At 51.4% G+C, this 12,643-nt stretch overlaps 1 protein-coding gene across 5 annotated transcripts in view; it reads left to right on the top strand.

Moving 5' to 3' along the window:
* The window catches only part of PPARD (peroxisome proliferator activated receptor delta), an 82,416-nt gene that overhangs the window by 63,466 nt on the left and 6,307 nt on the right, over nucleotides 1-12,643 (top strand). For 3 of the 5 annotated variants that reach the window (XM_019456863.2, XM_053905106.1, XM_053905107.1), the window contains one exon: nucleotides 2,308-2,538. In XM_019456863.2, coding sequence (XP_019312408.2) covers nucleotides 2,368-2,538 — 171 coding nt within the window. In that variant the 5' untranslated portion in view covers nucleotides 2,308-2,367. Of the gene's footprint in view, nucleotides 1-2,307; nucleotides 2,539-12,090; nucleotides 12,319-12,643 lie in introns of those variants that run through there. The other 2 variants (XM_053905105.1, XM_053905108.1) reach the window with 2 other exon arrangements.

The raw sequence follows: 12,643 nt of genomic DNA, 5'->3' as shown, positions 1-12,643 counted from the left end.
TTTAATTATTGTGGCTTTACTGTAATTCTTTTTATTCCTCTCCCGTGAATTCCCTGTCATGTTTGCCAAAGTGCCTCCACCCAGCCTCTTTGCTTCCTGCAAGTCCCGTCTTTTACTCTCCATAGACAACTTTCTCTCCTACTTTATTAACTAAAAGAGTGAGGCCATTCCATATGAGCTTTAACCACCCCCTCCCCAATTGCTATGATACTTCTTTGTGTTTTGCTCACCCTGTGCCCTTGAATTATTCCCCTCGCATCAGTTATTCTGCCACAGCTACCTCCCTGAATCTTCAGACTGTCTTTCTCTGCAGACCTCTTTATCCACAGACTGAGTCTCCCCTAGTCTAAAATACTTCCTGGCTTCAGCACTTTCTCAAGGCAGTATCCTCTTGTACATTTATTTCCTTGACATATTTACCAAAAAAAGCTAGTCTCCATTCACTGTCCTACCTTCTTCACTACCACTTATTCTTCAGAGCCCAGGGTTCCGTCCTAACCACTTGACTTAAAACTTGTCTCACAAAGTCACCAATGACCTGGTAGTCACCGAATCCAGGGGTCATGTGTCAGTTTATCACCCTTAACCTCTGCAGCATTTGAGATGGTTGAGCCCTCCCCTGTGAAACAGCCCTTCCCATGACTCTGAGTTGTCCGGCTGTCCCCAGTCTCTCTTGCCCCGACCTTCCTTGACATGTTGCTATCTCCTTTGGTGAACTGAATCCCTTCCTGTGACTGTCAAATCAACAAGGACACTCCCTGTATCTTCAGATTCCCAACCCCCCAGCTCTTAGACTCTAGGGCTGGATTTCCAAACTGCCTTTCGTTGACAAACTAAGAGGTTATTGTCAGTCTGAACAAAAAATGAAAGCCTGAAGGAAAGGAATGATGAGAGGGAAGATTTACTGTCAGTTGGAAGTTGCTTTGCTGTGGAACATTGATTCCCAAGCTTGGCTGTACATTAAATCAGCAGAAAAATTAGAAATAAAGATCCCAATGCCCAGGCTGCTCCCCAGACCATCAGATGAGAAGCTCTGGGGACAGGCCCAGACATCCACATTTTAAAAACTCCCCAGTGGTTCCAGCGTACAGCCAAGTCTGCAAGTGTAGAGCAGCGTGGGTGAGGGAAGAGTCTCAGCTCACCCTTGCCTTCTGGCTTTGAGAAGTGGGTGGATGGGCACGCGGGTCACTCAAGTGGGGATTACCAGAGGAAGGGTGGGTTTGGGGGAAGATGATGGGTTCTGTTTGGATAGGTTGAGTTTGAGCTGCCCATGGCACATGCAGGAGAAGTCCCACAGATGCTTGAATTTCTGTAAAGCAGACCTTTCCTCTCTCTATCCTCCCACAGCCTGCACGTGCCTAGATACAACCCACCTTCCCAGCCCTCCCTCCACATCCTCTCTCCTGCAGCACCCACTGCCTGGCCACCAGGACTCCTTACAGTTCCCCCCCTGTGCTGCCTCCGAGTCTTTTCTCGTGCTGTACCTCCAAGACAAGTTTCATGCCGTCTCTGGTCAAAATCTACCCCACTCTCAAGGCCTCTGCCTACGGTCCCCTGCCAGGATGACCCTCACCAGCAACACCTCAGGATCTTACCACCGCTGATTGTGGCATTTGTGGGCAATATTTTATTTGGAGATTGGAACTGCCTCCTCCTGGGTTGATAAGGATGTGGGGGTCACCACCCAGTAACCCATCTTGGAAAGTCCTGGACAGAATGCATCTCCCCTTGCCTGATGGCTATGCTATTGAGGGTCTAGTTGCAGATCTGCTGCCAGTTGTGAGCCTAACCCAGCAGGGGCTCATGGCCTCTTCCCCCCACACCCAAACACAGGAAGGATAGGATCCGCTCCCTTCAAGAATTGTGGCTTAGGAGAGCCTGAGTGCTGGGGGGCGGGGGCGGGGGGTGGGGGAGTAGGGACAGGATGGTGGTTAGGAGGTGCAGTGCTTATCAGGAGCTTGAAAAAATCCCCTGAAGTCGTTCTGATCTGGCTCAAAGAGCAGGATGGGGCCGAGGAGGCTGGGAAAAGTGATGTGGTGGCTTGTCGCCCTGTCTGGTTCATGGAGACTGCTCTGAACCCCACAAACCTGTCTCAGGAACCAAATGGATACAGGGCAGAAGGAGAAGTGACTCGTGGTGCAAGGAGTGGAGACCACAGGATAGCACTGCAGGAGGAGGCGTTCTGCCACGCAGGAGCAGGAGCAGGAGCAGGGGAGCCCCCTCCATACCGGCTCCTCAGGTGTTAGCCCTCACGCATGCCCTGCTCCATCACCTTCTCATCCTCTTCCTGTCTGCCCCTTGGCCCAGGCTGATGGGAACTTCCCTGTAGAGGTCCATCTGCGTCCAGACCCAGATGATGCCAGAGCTATGACCGGGCCTGCAGGCGTGGCGCCGAGGGGAAATCAGCCATGGAGCAGCCACCAGGGGAAGCCCCTGAGGTCCGGCAAGAGGAGGAGAAAAAGGAAGTGGCAGAGGCAGAAGGAGGCCCAGAACTCAACGGAGGACCAGAGCGCTCGCTTCCTTCCAGCAGCTATACAGGTGAGGGCGCGGCAGGGGACATGGGGCGGAGGCAGCACGGCAGGCAGAACAGGAAATGCCCTCTGCAAACAACGTCATGGGGTGCAGAGTAGCAGAGTGGTTCAGGACTGGAGCCAGACAGCCTCCGTTCACACCCCTGTTCTGTTGCTCATCAGCTGCAAGACCTCAGGCAGTTGCACTTCTTCTTTCTGTAAAACAGACGGGGCTTGTGGGGGATGTGGACAGGGAGTTTTGTGGGAATTAAATGAGGTGGCATTTGTCATGCATGTCGTCAGTATTATTCCCACTGCTACTGCCCAAGGGATCCGGAGCCAATCTACATTAACAACACACTGGAAAGGTCGACTGTACCTGTGACTGTAATGATCAGTCAGAACACCCAACTCCATTGATCTGGTGCCAATTATACAAGTCATCGAGCTGCACTATAATTAGGCATCAATGCTAAGCGGTTAGTATGAATGACTGTAATTAAGATTACTTTTGTGCAGCCAGACAGTTTTTAGCTTCTCTTATCTCGCTTGTTGGTTCCCCTTTTGTTTATCCACTGTTAGTAGCAGGGTAGACATTCTTCTCTGGGACCCTGTACCTTTCTGTCCCTGTCACCGTCATGATGTTACGTCCACCTTCAGGGGCACTCAGAATCCACTTCTTGGCCCCTGGTTTTCCCTGCTGCTGATGCTGCCTCTTCCCTGCTCCCAGCGCCCTCCCCACCACTCCTCTCCTTCTCCCTCCACATAAGTGGCAACACATTCAGTTGATTCTTGCTCCCTTCCCTCAGAGGGAACTCGGTGTCATGAGAGGATGTACTTCCAGGAGGGGACATCCTGATTTTGCTACTGGTTTCCGCTGAAGGAGATCCTGACCACAGATGGTGGTGATTCAGGGTGGAGGAGTAGGCCCACCCCCCAAGGATGGACTCTGGAGCCCATCTCTGCGTGGAGAGGAGGTAGATGGTGTCAGAGTTGGGGCAGGGGCTGTTGAGGTAGAACAGGTTCCTGCCTAGCCTGTAGCTAAGAAAGGCCCAAATCCTTGAGCCACACTATTTTGAACCTGCAAAACGAGTCCCTGGATTTTGCAGCGCTTCTTCCTCTTCCGGGCACGTGGTGGGGGTAAGGGAAAGGCCATTATCCCATCCCTCTGAGCCCACCCACATACCCAGGAGTGACCAAAGTGGGCTTGGTGTGATTTCAGGCCTTAGGAGAAAGTATCCCCCAAACCCCACCGTAACCTATTCCCTGTGTGTTGGCTGATGACTGGGATGAAGTTGGAGACCGAGCCTTTCTCAGAAAAGGAATAGCTAACCAGAGGTGATCGGTCACTTAGTGCTAATAGCATGTACTGTTCTGAAATTGAGACGGGCAAGGAAGGTTAGGAAGCAGAAGGAAGACACCAGGGGCTAAGAATGAGCAAACTACGTCACTGAGGAAGAGTGAAAAGGGAAGAAAAGGCCATGGGATTTGTGGCCTCACCACCCAGCCTGGCCCACCCTATCCCCACATCTGGGGCCAGGCACACAGAAGTAATGACCTGTCCTGGAGTTTCCTACACAGCCTTGTGGGACCATATCCTCACATGATACTGCTGTTCACGTACAGATCAGAGTACAGTGCCTGCATGCCCAGGCAGGGCAAGTGGGCAAGATGATGGCATCTCGGGGAGCTTTATCCATGGGATTAGGGCACGCAGGGAGATGTCTGGGGGGAAGTTTGCCCAACCGCCCTTGCGGTGCTATGTATGATGTGGTATTTAATATATTCCATTTATCAATAAATCGATGAAGAAGAGATAGGAAGACTTCCTTGCTCAGGATTTGAAACAGGAGGGGGTTGTTTAACATAATCATAATGTGTTAAAGCCATAGTATAAAAAATGTTCCCACAAATTCTATAAGGCAAACAACCGAAAAATAGAAACAGGCAGTTCATGGTAGGACAAATACAGCTGGCCAGAAAACAAAATGTTTTTCAGTCTACTCACTAATCAAAGAAGATGTCTTCAAGATAAAATGTCATTTAGCCTGTCAGATTAGCAAAGAGAACCGTTTTGGCCAGAGGGGGAAGACATGGCCCTCCAGCTAAGAGGGTGGAGGGCAGTTTGGCTACGCAGGCCAACACTTTTTACATTCCTTTGGCCCTGCAGTTCCCCTCCTAGGAATGTATCCCATGTAAATACCCGCGCAGAACACGCAGAGATTTCCACACTTATTTACTGCAGCACTGCTCATAGAAGCAAAAGATTGGCAAGCTCCCATCGTAGGGAATTGGTTATATAAACTGTGGTAGAGCCATATTGTGGAATGCGGTGTAGTCATTAACAAGGATAGGGTAGGTCTGAATACACTGACGGGAAAAACAGCTCCTGACAAATTGGGGATCCCATTGCTTAAAAATCTTTTAAGTATCAGGGCACCTGGGTGGCTCAGTCGGTCAAGCGTCTAACTCTTGATTTCAACTCAGATCATGATCTCACGGCTCGTGGGTTTGACCCCTACAAGTTTAAATAAACTAAAAAAAAAAAATCTTTAAGTATCATGGAAGGCACTAGAAGAGTATGCACACAAAGGACTATGCCATTAACTCAAAGGAGTAGGATCTTTGGTACATGCCATTATGTATTATTCTCAAATCTACAGTACTCTCCTAATTTAAGAAGCAAACGCACTGCTTTTCTTTAACAGGTTAAAGTAATTTGGGGGCACCTGGATGGTTCAGTCGGTTGAATGTCTGACTCTTGATTTCGGCTCAGGTCATGGTCCCAGGGTTGTGGGATCAAGTCCCAATTTGGGTTCTGAGCTGACAGTGCAGAACCTGCTTGAGATTCTCTCTGTCTGTCTGTCTGTCTGTCTGTCTCTCTCTCTCTCTCTTTACCCCTTCCTGTTCATGCATTCTGTCTCTGTCAAAATAAATAAACATTAAAAACAAAAAGTTAAAGTAGTTTTGTTTCCCAAAAAAGGCCAGCAGGTGAAAGGCCCTGGAAGAAAGAGCCTCACCTTGGGGAGCCAGAGCAGGGATCTCAAGTCTGTGTGATTATAAGCTGTGGCTTTTGCTGGTGACTTCACTTCTCCAATCTCAGTCTTCACTTCTCCATTCTCAGTCTTTACTTTTACATTTTATTTTTATTTATTTTGAGGGAGAGATAGAGAGCAAGCGGGGGAGGGGGAGAGAGAGAGAGAGGGAGATAGAATTCCAAGCAGGCTCCACACTGTCAGTGCAGAGCCCAATGTGGGGCTTGAACTCATGAACTGTGAGATCATGACCTGAGCTGAAATCAAGACCTGGACGATTAACCGACCGAGCCACCCACGCGCCCCTCAGTCTCTACCTTTAAAGTGTGCCCACCTCAAGGGCTGGCTGGGTAAGGTTCTCTGCCATGAGTCTATGACTTTGGCCTCTGGAGTCCCCTCAGGAATTCAAGAGGATGGGACACAGCCTCAAGCCCTGAAACAGAAGGAAGATCACACAGTTTGCTTCTCTTCTGACCCTTCAGAGGTTCTGCACTGATTCTGTGTCTATACCGAGCTCAACACCTGAGAAGGCAGGCAGGACGGGCCTGCGATGAAGAAACTCCTATGCCCAGTGTCCCCCCGCTGGGTCATGGCAAGGGTTGCTGTCCCCTCCTGCTTTAGTGATGGGCATCCCAGCCACACCCTAGAAAGAAGTCAGGGGTCTTCATGTGGGGATGGAGCTGAGAAAGATCAGGCGTCCTTCCTCCTGGCCTGGGCACCTCCTCTCTCAGCAAGTATGTGGTGGGTGTCCAGGCAGGGGCTGGCTGTGCAGTTGAGGACAAGGCTGTGCGGCAGCCCTGAGAAGCCCACTGTGAAATGAACAGGACAACAGAAGTAAGGAGGCTGCTTAGTACCCCAGCTCCAGAGTCCCACAGAATTGGCCCTGACACTTCAGAAGCTATTTACCTATGGGGCTCTGCCAGCAAAGGTAACCATGTTGGCCCCTCCTGGCCACTCTCACGGGTGTGACAACAGCATACCTGCAGTGATGGAAACTAGATATGCGCGAGAACCTTCATCCATACATAAATGATGTGAATAAGGTCAGTAGTGTCTATTTGCTGAACTTGTAATCCAAGATGGTACAACTGATTGTTCGTTCACTCTCTGGGAGTTGGGTTTAGTGTTTACTCTGAGTCCAAACATTTGAATAATGGCACGATGTCATCCTCAGCAGTGACATGTCTCATCATTTATCATAATCATGAATTACTGATTTAATAGTAATGAACATATACATGCTTATGGGAAGTCATAGAGTACAATAAGAGCTCAGCCCAAGGGATTGGGTGGTTTTAGGTTCCAGTTCTTATTCTGCTGCTGTATTAGTCAGGGTTCTCTAGAGAAACAGAACCAATAGGATGTGTGCATACATAGAAAGAGAGGGAGTGTGTGTGTGTGGTTTTTTGGTGTGTTTTTTTGTTTTTTTGTTTTTTTTTTTTTAGACAGGGAGAGACAGAGCATGAACAGGGGAGGGTCAGAGAGAGGGAGACACAGAATCTGAAACAGGCTCCAGGCTCTGAGCTGTCGGCACAGAGCCCGACGCGGGGCTCGAACTCACGGACCGCGAGATCATGACCTGAGCCGAAGTCAGCCGCTTAACCGACTGAGCCACCCAGGCGCTCCTGTGTGTGTGTTTAAGGAACTGGCTCACACCATTGTGAAGGCTGGCAAGTTGAAAATCTGCAGGACAGGCCACCAGACAAGAGACCCAGGGAAGTTAATGCCGTAACTCGGGTTTGAAGGCAGTCCCGAGGCAGAATTTCTTCTTTCTTAGGGAGGCCTCAGTCTTTTCTCATAAGGCCTTCAACTAATTGGCTGAGGCCTACTTACATTATGGAAAGTCATGATTTAAATGTTAATCACATCTAAGGGCGCCTGGGTGGCTCAGTCATTTGACCCGGTTTCAGCTCAGGTCATCATCTCAGTTTCATTAGTTTGAGCCCCACTTTGGGTTCTGCGCTGGCAGCTCGGAGCCTGCTTGGGAATCTCTCTCTCTCTCTCTCTCTCTCTCTCTCTCTGCCCCTCCCCTACTCGTTCTCTCTCTCAAAATAAATAAATAAACTTAAAAAAATTAAATTAAAAAAAAACTTTAATCACATCTAAAAAATACTTTCACAGCAACATCTAGACTGGTGTTTGATCAAAAACTGGGTACCATGGGTATCATGGCCTGGCCAAGAGGACATGTAAAATTAACGATCTGGTTAATGCCACTGTCAGCATGTTACTTAACCTTCTGAACCTCACTTTCCTCACCTATAAAAGGATAAGTAGACCTGCCTGAAGGGTTATTTAAGGTTCACATGGGATTAATGGTACAACGTATCCAGCAGAGCGCCTGGTACACAGTAGGCGTGCCCAAAAAAAGAGCTGTTATTCATATAAATACACAGTCTTTACAGGGCAGTCAGGTTTAGGTTCAAGTCCTGGTCCCACCGTGTATTAGGTGACCTTGGGCAGATCCCTTAACCTCATCTTAAATGGGGTCAGTTCTGTCTTCCAAGGTGATATGAAATGATACTAACAAGCTCTTAGTGGGGGGCTGATAAATGCTGGTTCTTTCCCCCTCCCCTCCTGCGGTAGAGGGGGAGGTAGACCCTCAGGAGATGTTTGGGAGGTCAGGCAGGGTGCGGCTGGAGTGGAAGTTCAGAGGCGGGGGCTCAGGGCCCAGATGATGGCCATCAGGTGAGCAAGTACGTTTCCTGAGAACAGAGGAGGAGCGGGAGGAGGGCTGTGCTGTGCCGGCTTGGGAGAGTGGCCCGCTGTGCAGGCAGGCAGCCCTCGGAATGGCATGCCCTAATGGCTCCACCCAGCATTCCTGAGGGACACCAAGGCTGGGACTCCTGGTATGGGAGGGCCTCTCAGAACCCTATGGCTCATGGTGAGGCTGTGGGGCCTTCGGAACCTGGTCCCTAGAACGCGGAGCATTCTGCCATCATTACTTTTAGGTAGGGTGGTGATTCAAGGATAAACCCTTAAGCCAGGTGGTCAACCAGGAAGAAACCAAATTCTTTATCTTTTATCTTTAGAAAACCCACTCCCGAATCACCACCACTCCAGTAGCCCTGGTATACATGCACGCTGCCACAAAACCTCCCCCTGGAGAATGCATACGCTTTTGCCCACCCTAGCCCCTCATCTCCTCTGCCTCTTTCTGCCTCTTGGGTCAGTTTTTTTGTTCTCTTATTCCCCTCAAATGGGCAGCGGGTGCCTGTGTCTCACTAACCTGCTACCACCAAGCCTCGCTGACTGCTTTCAAGTTCTGCAGCCTGTGCCTGTTCACCACCTGGGGGCAGGACATCCATCTCCCAGTGCCCTGACACCGCCCTGGGCCTGTTTCTCCACAGTCCCCATTTGCAGCACTTCCCTTGGGATGCACACCCAGGGTCTCTCCTCAGGATGCAGAGCTCAGGTGGTTTTGGTGGCTAGTAGGGCTTGAGCAGCTTGGTGTCTCCCAGGTGATCCTGATGCCCCTGGGCCAAGGGCCGGTGGCAGGCCAGGGGAAGTGAGACGCTTGGTCTTGGCCTGGGGCCTCTCCGGGTCTCATAAGCAGAGACGCTCCCCTCCCCCACAACCTTGGATTTCTGTGAAGCTGTGGGTGAAGGGGTACAATCAGCCAGAAAGAGGAAGGTCCCTGCCTGTGTGGGGTACACAGCTTGGAGAGGGCAGAATTGCAGCTTGCTGACGGGCATCCTCCTAACTTAACACTGATAGTTCCGTGCCTCTTCCAAGTTCTAGGCCTTTTGTCTGTGGTAGTTCCATTACTTTTCACCATGACTCTCAGATAGATATGCCTGTCATCTATCTCTCTTTTACCGAGGAGGAAACTGAGACCCAGAAGGCAGAGCTGGGTTTTGAGCCCAAGACACCAATTTGATCTCAGACCACATGGCTCCTGAGTCACATTCTTAACTCTCAAGCCTGCTGTTCCTGAGCATCTGGAAGCTATTTGGAGGTCTTCCAAAGCTCTCATTTTTTTTAAATTATTATTTTTTTAAGTTTATTTATTTATTTTGAGAGGGAGGGAGGGAGGGAGAGAGAAGGAACAGGGGAGGGGCAGCAAGAGGGAGGAACAGAGGATCTAAAGTGGGCTCTGTGCTGACAGCAGAGAGCTCGATGCAGGGCTTGAACTCATGAACTGTAAGATCATGACCTGAGCTGAAGTCAGACTCTTAACCAACTGAGCCACCCAGGCACCCCCAAAGCTCTCACCTTTGAGCCCAGAGGGAAGCAATCTCCCTGACAGTCTCATGTCTGAGTGGTGGCTCCTTCACAGTCCTGTGTCATCTGCCTGCCCCTCGGCCAGTGATGCCACTCGCCATGTTGTGTTCCAGTTTTCTTACCTCATTCTTACCTGAGCTAGTCCAGGGCAGGGTCCGATCCCACCCTGCACACAGCTGGTGCTCAGCACATGTCTGTTGAATGAAAAGAGAGGGTGGCATTGCAGTACAAATGACCAGACACCTGCCCAGCCTCCAGGGTCACGAGGGAAAACAAGGAAGGCACCACCCAAGAGGTTGGTTACTGTGGACAAGACTCGGTGGTGGAGGTGGGCTTTGAGACCCAAAGACAACGTGATTAGAGATGTCCCAAGTCTAGCAGAGGAGGCAGACGTGTCAGCCACAAAAAAACACTGCTTACAAGAAGTGACACAAAGTGAGCACGCATACAGACCACACAGATCAGAGGAGGAAGTGCCGGAAACCCTTCTGCCTGGCATCTGCTCAGGTCTCATTTTCTCCCAACAATTCGCCCTGTGAGTTCTCCTGCCCTATTAAAATGCCTCTAGGAGTGGTGGATATTGCCCAGCTCCTCTAGCCAGTTGGTGCTGAGCTCAGGATGCCCAGGGACCTTAAGGACCGCTTATTCCAGAGTCACTGAGTGCCGGCTCCCCATCCGGCAGCACCCTGGTGGCAGAGCTCCTGTGCCGTGGCCCTTACGTTCTGGTGGAGGGCGCCCAACACTGAGTAAACACACGTAGTCTGTCATGTGGTGACAAAAGGCTAGGAAGAAAACCAAAGTGGCTTTGCCCTCCACGGCTGGAGGCTCCCCTACAGCCCTGTGCCCAGGAGAGGAAGGGAGCCCACTCGCCCCCATCTGTGGGCTGAGGTGGGTGCTTCCACCCCGTGGAATGACAGAAGGTTAGGAGCTAAGTCTCTGGGACAGGACAGGCCATTTTAGGAACCAGGGACTTGTGTCACCCCTGCCCTTGTGTCACCAGCCCAGGATGGCAGCAGACCGCTCGGTCCTCCCTGCTGGGGTCTGGTCTGGTGCTTGTGTGCCCCTCCCTGTGGCCGAGATGGGGTCTAGCTGAAGGCTCTTCTGCTGTCACTCCTAGGACCCGAGGGAGAGCTGAGGAAGGTGTGGGAAGAGTGGAGTGCACTTTGGTCTGGGAGGGTGGGTTACTCCATGGGAGGGAAATCAAGATATGTTGTGGAGTTGGCCTAAATCTGTATTACGTAGAGGTAGGAACAGCAGCCTGGGAAATGTTAAATCTGGGCTCATCTCCATGGTCTGAGTCTCCCTAAGGTACCATCCTGCTCTGAGCCACTGCTTCTCCGGTCTGGGGATTTGGCCTGTGCCGCCGATGAGGTTGCTTGGTCATCAGGAAAGAGAGCAGAGAATAGAGCAGATTGGCAGGCCAGCATGGCAGGCCAGATGGCACGTGGGGCCATGCAGCTGGCCCTGGGCTGGGAGACTGGGGCTCGGGGCACGTCCCTTTTCCCCGGGAAGGGTTCGTTTCTGAGTGCCCAAGGGAGAGATTCAGAAGGGATTCCCGGAAATTCTTACTAAGTCATCTGGCAGCACATACACCCTGAAGTCATTGCCACGGCCGAGTGCTTTCCGCGCTTACACTCAACGCCTGGTTCGAACATCTTGTACATTTAATAGAAAAAAACTTGGGGAAGTTCAGTATGCTTCCCAGTCAACATGACTGATACCTGCATTCTTTGTACTTGAGCAAGAAGTTTTGTGAGAATGAATCTGAACTTCTTGAGTGATCCTTTACAGCATCTCTGGAGTCCACACAGGAATCACATTTCCCAGCAGAGGGGGGTGAAGGGCAGCTCTGCAGAGGTCTGCACTAATTCAGTGTCCACAAAACACATTTCACACAACCCCACGTGGTCCACACAGTGGAGCCTCTTAAGCTAAGAGAGGTACTTCCCAAGGATGGTCTAAAAAAATTCTGTCTGCTTCCTCCCTCTTGCTCCTTTCTTCCCAAAACAGTCGCTTCTCCCAACACACACTCACACGCACACACCCTCTCTCTCCTCCCCAGCGGTGAGCTCAGCCCAGGAATGCTCTGACTTACCCTGGAGAGTAGAGCTGCCATTTCCCAAATGCCTGCTGTATGTCAGATCTGGGGAAATGCTTTGGAAACTTTTTGCCATCCTCCTAGAGAATCCCCACATTCTAGATGAAGAAAGCAATCCTCAGAGAGGTCGACTCCTTGAGGCACATAGCCCTCAAGTGTCTGAGCTGAGGGCTGTGTGATTCAGAAACATGGGCTCTTCCCACCGCCTGCTCTGCCCCCACAGGCTCTGTCCACATCCCCTGGCCCCAGTCCTGGCAGCGTGTGAAGCCACCCCTATGTTGTGTGTGTGTCTGCAGACCTCTCCCAGAGCTCCTCACCACCCTCGCTGCTGGACCAGTTGCAGATGGGCTGTGACGGGGCCTCGTGTGGCAGCCTCAGCATGGAGTGCCGTGTGTGCGGGGACAAGGCATCAGGCTTCCACTACGGTGTTCACGCATGCGAGGGGTGCAAGGTAGGGGCCATGGCGAGTGGGGGCTGGCAGTCGGGGCTGTGATTACATGGTGAGTTGAGCTGCCAGAGAGGCCGGGCCCTGACAGTGCCTCCAGTGGAATTCCCACCTGGGAGGCAGCCAGGCCCTTGGGCCCATTCCAGGCCTCCACTCTGGGTCCTGCTGGTCCCTCGTCAGGCCTGCCCTGCTGGGCGCCACCCCAGCAGCTCACATGGGCTGTCTGGCTGCTGGCACCCCTGGAGACGCAGCTGTAGAAGACCAGCAGGACAGAATGAGGGTCTTGGGCTGAACCATCTCCTGACATCAGAGCTTCCAGCATGTCGAGGCC

The sequence above is a fragment of the Panthera pardus genome, unplaced genomic scaffold, assembly GCF_024362965.1.
Source record: "Panthera pardus isolate Hobbes unplaced genomic scaffold, ASM2436296v1 HiC_scaffold_17, whole genome shotgun sequence".
Taxonomy (NCBI): domain Eukaryota; kingdom Metazoa; phylum Chordata; class Mammalia; order Carnivora; family Felidae; genus Panthera; species Panthera pardus.
The sequence above is the reverse complement of the archived record's forward strand: the minus strand, read 5'-3'. Positions and strand labels throughout refer to the sequence as shown.